The sequence below is a fragment of the Henckelia pumila genome, chromosome 1 (assembly GCF_033568475.1).
Source record: "Henckelia pumila isolate YLH828 chromosome 1, ASM3356847v2, whole genome shotgun sequence".
Taxonomy (NCBI): Eukaryota; Viridiplantae; Streptophyta; class Magnoliopsida; order Lamiales; family Gesneriaceae; genus Henckelia; species Henckelia pumila.
The window spans coordinates 162,081,096-162,088,748 of record NC_133120.1 but is presented as its reverse complement, the minus strand read 5'-3'; the positions used below and the strand labels follow the sequence as shown (position 1 = coordinate 162,088,748).

The 7,653-nt window shown below is 38.5% G+C and overlaps 1 protein-coding gene across 1 annotated transcript; it reads right to left on the bottom strand.

Moving 5' to 3' along the window:
* Window positions 1–5,617: 5,617 nt before the first annotated feature.
* LOC140874346 (uncharacterized) lies at window positions 5,618–7,174 on the bottom strand. Its single transcript, XM_073277631.1, has 3 exons — window positions 6,881–7,174; window positions 6,144–6,208; window positions 5,618–6,005 (listed from the first exon to the last, which is right to left on the bottom strand). The coding sequence occupies exons 1-3, from the start codon at window positions 7,172–7,174 to the stop codon at window positions 5,618–5,620; spliced, it is 747 nt and encodes a 248-aa protein (XP_073133732.1).
* Window positions 7,175–7,653: the final 479 nt, after the last annotated feature.

The following is a 7,653-nucleotide window of genomic DNA, read 5'->3' as shown; positions in this document are numbered from 1 at the left end:
ATTTTCATATTTTGTGTTGCATCATTCTTGTTTTTTTATAAAGTTAGTAGATACTTATTAGACATGTATTTAGCTTCATAGTCAAAAAGTCTAAGCTATAAAAAATCGTCACACCCATTATGTATGTACTTTCTTCTACTGTCTTTGTTGAATTTATTAACTATTGATTTGGTTCTTCATCATAGTTTGATATGAATGCTATTGGTGCTCACTACTCTTTATTTTAAATTTTGTCAAAAGCCTACATGCGCATTACCAAAATGATGAACACCTTATGCTACAAGATGCGGAAATTTAGATATTTACCAGTATACTAGTAACTTCTGCGTACACATCATGTAAAATCATCAATTACTCTTCTTCACATGTTTTGGTGATCTTGAGATATATGTCAATTGTCATATAGCATGGACTGAACATGATTGTCATTTCCTTTTGGTTCCCAATTAAATCATTTTTTAACTGCATCAATACAAAAGCCAGAGCATATGTCATCATCATGTGGAGAATGAGAGATCTGTTTGTGATTCACTTGCTTCCTTGTCAAAAACATCACAAAACAGAGTAAAGTTTAGTGATATGAAAGATTTACAGAGGAAGTCAATCAGTAGAAAAAGAGAGAATGCTTCTCCAGCTAATCCTTTTCCTTAAAGAACTCAAGCAAGTGAATTATTCAGTATAGATGGTGGGCGACGTCTTCCATCGGTGAGAAACGGTTTGGGGTTACTTAGTGAATATTTTATTTTTGGCTTTTTACCCTTGTTTGTCAGTATTAGTGCTATATATATGTCACCAAGGCATCGACTTTGCCCGTTGCGTGCAGTGTTTCTGCTCCTTCTATCAGCAACTGTGGTTGTAAGTTTCATAATCTGTTTTTTTTCCCTGGAAAAAGTTGTAAGCTTTTTTGGTGAGTGTTTCCTTCATCTCTTGGCTTGTTTTTGTGGTGGGTTTTGCTGCTTAAATTGTTATTTTTTTTAGTTGGGGTGGGGGGACAATAATCGAGGTTAGATTTTGTTAGTTTTCCCTTTTTTGCAGTGAGCATTGATTTTTTATTGTCTTTAAGTTGTGTAAGGGAATAGTTGTTTCAATTGTTTCCTATGTCAATGTGATAATAGAGTTATTGTTCTCGCTTGATGTGTGAAATTTGGTAGTGATGGTCTTTTGCATTATCACGCATAGATTTCTTTGACAGATGTTTTCTTATAATTGATTTTCAAGAACAAATTTGTGTAGTGGGATTAATTAAATCAGTAGATCTATCTTGAGGATTGATGATTTCCTTGTAGCGAGCTTAGGCTTGCTAATTTCCCTTACTGGTATGACTAACGTGCTAATGTGAAGTGAGAGTAATCTCTAATTTTGGTGATGTTGCTAACAGTTACCGTGATTATAAGATAAAGAAATCGATAGAATTTGCAGTTCGATCGGTTGCGGGGAACGGTTCTTTTTCAGAATTTCTTTGGAATAAACTCCTTCAAACAAGTGGTGGCATTCCTGTACTTGGCTGTGGCATGGCTCGAAATATTACATGAGTTTTATTTTGGTTTAAATGTTAATTATATTAGCTTTTCTTTCTTGCAAGCACGATTACTTTTTATTATTATTTTTTTTGAACTTTTGTGGGTACCATGTATGTTAAAGGAAAAGAGATTGTTGCGATTTTTATGAAAGCTCGACTTTTTAATTTATTCATATTTGTTTTATGTTTGTTTTTATTTTAATAATTTACAATATGGAGATACAAATTAAAGGAAAAGATATTGTTGCGGCTTTTATGAAATCTCGGGATGCTAACATGTGTTGAAGTGAAGAATCAAAGTTTTTCAAGATTAATAAATATATTTTTACTAGTGTTCATGAATTTAAAATTCGATTATTTTTTATATTTGAATGATATATAATATTGAAAAAATGTATATTATATTTTATTTTAGAAATTTTTGAATTTTGAGTGATTTATAATATTGAAAATTTGTGATTTAATTTTTTTTGTTTTTTATTTAAAAAAGACAACGCTTTTTTATGTGTTGTCTTTACCAAAAACGACAACATTTTTTTATGAAACGACAATGCTTTTTAAGCGTTGTCTTTATCAGAAACGACAACGTTTTTTATGCGTTGTCTTTACCAAAAACGACAACGTTTTTAACGCATTGTCTTTTCCAAAAACGACAACACTTTTTATGCGTTGTCTTTGCCCAAAACGACAACGCTTTTTTCACGTTGTCATTGAGCGTGGTCTTTTAAATCACTGGCTACGGCAACACTTTTTCGATGACATTAACAACGCGGAAAAAGCGTTGTCTTTCATCTTTTTTCTTGTAGTGCAACTTCCAAGGGGAATTTCGAACATACAGAAGGGTACTCCTCCTCCGTGGGTTGTAATAATGGCCCAAATCATGATTTTTCTGTGTGGCAAATTCTTGGCCACACAACTACAATGGCATCGAACTTCCCCAACCAAGATCGTTTTGGCTATCTTGATGTTATCAAACACATATCCACATCTTGATTTCAAATATTTCCTTCATCGTCAGCAAGTGTTGTTTTTCCAGTTCCTCCCGAGACTCCATCGATCTTCTCCTCCTCCACTACAACTCTCAGGCAACAACTTCTTCATCAATATATTGATCAGATCGTCCCCAAGGGGATGTCCAAGTTGGTGGAGTATGAAAAAAGAGTTGTATATGATTAGTTATGTAACAGTCATTGTTGTATTTGGTGTTACAACACCAGAGACAACACAGTGCAGCAAAAATAAATGCGTAAATAATACAATAAAAAATTGTGCATGAGTAAAGAATATTCGTGCGGGTGCCTTATGGCTAAATATCGCTAGAAAACTGTAAATCAGTTTTACATAGTAATACTAATGATTTTACGAAAATCAATAAATCCTAAATTTCTCAACAAGTTGAGAAATCAAACTTACATCCTAAATAAATCAGAGTAAAACAAATAGATGCAACTCACGTAGCCTAAATTTTAAGAAACAAAAAATATCTTCGATCAACACTATTTTCACAGTGTTGTCTCTAATGTCTTCAACACTAATGGCAACACGAGGACAGTAGTAATCATGTCTACAAAACTTGGCTTCAAAAACCTTCAACTCTTCAACCGAAATTCTTCAAAGAATGCTTTGTGAGTTGTCGTGTGAAGCTCTATTTTTTTTTGTGCGTGGAACTCTTCTTTTACAGATTAGAGTCAAAGTAATTTGATTTCCATAGATAGAGTCCTACAAGAATAATGAAATATTTTTAAGTAGGGATAAAACTATATCAATCATATCAAATCATATCTTGATAATATCATATAGGAATATATCTAAGATTTTCCTTATCAAGATATATTTGATCATGGTAAATATATTTCATCTAATTTTTGAATTGATCATAGAATATTTACCAAATCTACTAACTTGTCTAAAAAGCAAAATCAAATAATATGCAATATAGTTAAGACCGAGAATTTCAAGGAATTAAAATTCCTTTCAATCTTCCTCTTTTTGCTTTCTAGACAAAACATAGCACAAGAAATAGTAAATATAAACTCCCCCTGAGTTTAAAGAACTTCTCTCTGTAATGAATCTACCTGGATCCACTACCTAATAAGAGTTATTAGTGCATGCATTAAATAATTAAAGCGAAAAGGGTGGATAATTTAAATACAAAATATTCGGCAGAATACAATCGACGACAGTAAAAAGTGTATAAATACTCTTAAACAACCATATCAAATTTTAGGGTATCAATCCCTACCCTCTAAACCTACTCAAACAAAGATCTCAATCCTGCTGCGAGCCGCCGAAACCATCCAGCCTCAAACCTGCCCCGCCACAAGGTATCTTAAGAACACTAAACACAGGGGCGTGAGCGACTACGCTACACCTTGCCAAAGAGCGACTCCGCGGGGGTACTCGTATATTCACCCTATCACTATAGCATCTACTCCACCGCTGTGGTCGCGCCTAGTGATAGCAAAACCAGGTGCTGAGCCTCCCCAAATCCTGACCCGAATCCACAATAGGACACAAGCCTCATATGAAAACTGTTAATACCTGACTCGAGTCCATAATGAGATACGAGCTCCCTATGGAAACTGTCACGACTCACCTCTCATGAGATGCAGTATAAAAAAATCATGCATGTTCTAAAGCAGTAAAACACGATAAGCATATAGCACGTACAAATGCAACATATAAACATATATATCATCCCGACTATCTCGGTCAGTACTTACGTACCTCTAACACTGCAGGCCAAATCTTAGCACACCGGTCTAGATCCCACTCCTACAAGACCACGCTAACTGCGCCTACAATGCAATTACCCAAGAATCACTAAATAAGCTCTAAAAGCTTTAACTAACTTATTCCATACTTCTAAATATTTTTAGGAAGCAAAAGTTATACATGCGTCCGTCGTCAGCCCTCTGCTGTCGAAAGCCTCACAACTAGGTCACAGCTCCGCTATGACTCTACAAATGCCTATCCACTTCTGGCTTGTCATTAGAATGCCTAGAAAGCCTAAAAGGACTAAGAAGAAGAGAGTAGAAAGGAACTTGATGCACCTCACAAATAAGCCTCGGCACCCCCTTATATAGATGATGATCGGAACCTCCGATCGCACGATCAGAGCTTCCGATCCGATCGGAGCTTCCAATCTTGCACTTTCGATCCCTCCCAACCAACTACTTGTCAACATCTGGCTGGTTGTCGACACCCTATCGGAGCTTCCGATCCCTCTTTGGAACTCTCAATCGTCTGACATTATCAATGCTGACCTCACGCATGACGATTGTCCTCGGGCGACGTTCAGAGCCTCCGAACCTAGATCGGAGCTTCCGATCTCTCTATCAGAGCTTCCGAACTCTCTATCGGAGCTTCTGAACTGAATAATCTCTATTTAATTTACAAATTGTGATTAACTTCCCTTAATCACCTTATTTTATGTACTGGTCACTACATTCTCCCCCACTTAAGAGAATTCGTCCCCGAAATTTAAGTCTTGAGAAAAACTCAGCAAATCAAATGTTCTTTATAACAGCTGAACATTACAAGGTACAAATCTTTCTTACATAAGAAAGGTACAAAATCAGAACAACTTTGGATGCTCAACTCGCATCCGGCTCTACTCCCAAGTTGCTTCCTCTATTCCTCTACATTGCCACTACACCATTACTAATGGTATGCGTTTGTTGCGAAGCACCATGTCCCTCTTGTCAAGAATCCTGAGGGGTCTTTCCACATAGGACAGATCCTGGTCCAATTGTACCTCAGTCGAATGCAATATGTGTGGCTCGTCTGCCACGTACTGTCTCAGCAAGGATACGTGGAACACATAATGAATGCCGAAAAGATAAGGTGGCAAAGCTAGATGATAAGCCATGTCCCCAACCTTCTCAAGAATCTCGAATGGACCTATGAACCTTGGAGACAACTTGCCCTTGAGACCAAATCTCATCATCTTCCGGAAAGGTGATACTTGCAAAAACACATGTTCTCCTACCTCAAATTTCAATGGTTTATGGTGAGTATTAGCGTAGCTTGCCTGTCGATCCTGGGCAGCCTTAATCCTCTTATGGATCAACTCCACTGCATCGACCATATGCTAAATCAGCCGTGGACCCTCAACTTGACGCTCACCAACTTCATCCCAAAACAAAGGCATACGACAGCGGCGTCCAAGGCCTCGAAAGGTTCCATGCCAATTCTGCGATGGTAGCTGTTATAATAAGCAAACTCCAACAATGCCAAATGGTCATGCCACGTTGGTCCAAAATCCATCACTGTAGTTCGGAGCATATCTTCGAGGGTACGGATAGTACGCTCAGTCTGTTCGTCAGTATCTGGATGGTAAGCTGTACTCAAAATCAGTGTAGTACCAAGAGCTCGCTGAAAGCTACCCCAAAACCTAGAGGTAAACCTCGGATCTCGGTCACTGATGATGCTCAAAGAAATTCCATGCAGGCTAACAACCTCTTGCACATACAGTCGTGCCATCCTGTCGAAATTAAAGTCCCGATTATATGACAAGAAATGCATGGAATTCGACAATCGATGAACAACATCCCAAATAGCATCGCAATTCCTAGAATACATAGGCAAGTGGGTGACAAAATCCATCGTCACATGCTCCCACTTCCACTCAGGAATCTTTAAACTTTGGAGCAATCCACCGGGTCGTCGAAATTCTGTCTTGACTTGCTGACATACAAGACATTGAGACACAAATTGATAAATGTTGCGCTTCATTCCTTTCCACCAAAACCTCGTACGCAGATCCTTGTACATTTTCATGCTTCCTGGATGAACCGAGAATCTACCACGATGAGCCTGTGTAAGAATTTACTCTCCCAGTGCGGAATCATCAGGAACCACCACACGTCCGAAAAGACATAACATACCATCATTCAAGAAATTAAAACCAAAAGTACTCCCATCATGTGCCAATTGGGCTAACTTCTGCGTCTTCGGATCAACGGCCTATGACTCACATATACGAGTATACAAGGCTGGTTCAAAAAGTACAGAAGAAATGCGCACTCCCTGTTGTTCCTTCTTATGACAAAAGGTGTACCCCAAGGAACAACATTCCTCTATCACTCGTGCAACTGAGCTGGTACGAATGAAACTCATATAAACTTTGTGGCTAAGAGCATCCGCAACTGGATTAGAAGAAACTGGATGTTACTTGATCTCGCAATCGTAATCCTTCAGCAGATCCATCCAGCGTTGCTGCCTCATGTTCAACTCAGCCCGAGTGAACAAATACTTCAAATTCTTGTGGTCAATGAATATCTCAAACCTCTCACTGTACAAGTAATGACGTCATATCTTCAGATCAAAGACAATGGCTGAAAACTCTAGATCATGTACGGGGTAGTTCTCCTCATGAGTTTTCAATTGCCTAGAGGCATAGACAATCACATGATCTCTCTGCGTCAACACGCATCCAAATCCCTGGAGAGAAGCATCGGTGTAGACAACATAACCTACTGATCCAGATGGTAAAGCTAATACTGGAGCAGTAGTTAGACGGCGACGCAACTCGTGAAAAATCTTCTCGCACTCTAACGTCCAGACAAAAGACACATCTTTCTTCGTCAACTGCGTCAAAGGCTTAGAAATCTGAGAAAAATTCTCAACGAATCTACAGTAATAGCCTGCCATCCCAAGAAAAGTGCGAATCTCTGAAACTGTCGTCGGACACGACCAGTTCAAAATAGCCTCCGTCTTGCTAGGATCAACGGAAACACTATCTCGCAAAATCACATGACCAAAAAAACAACTCGGTCAATCCAGAAGTCACACTTGCTCAACTTAGCATACAACTGTCTCTCCCTCAGTACCTGAAAAACAGTATTGAGGTGGATTCGTTGGTGGCTCTGGCTATCATCAAAGTAGACAGAACTAGTTGAGAACTCGGTCTCACTCTGACTAGTATTCAAGGCATTCTCTTAAACTTTCCTATATCCATGTCTCATATTTATCGGGAGGCAAACACAGCGGCGAATGAATTAGCCAACATGGGGATGCAGCAGGGTACAGCCATTCTCTTGTAAGAAAAAATCAATGGTCGGCTCAGGGGCATTTGCAATTGGACATGGCGAGGTTGCCTTATGTCAGAGTTTCGTCGAACTTTAGTTAAA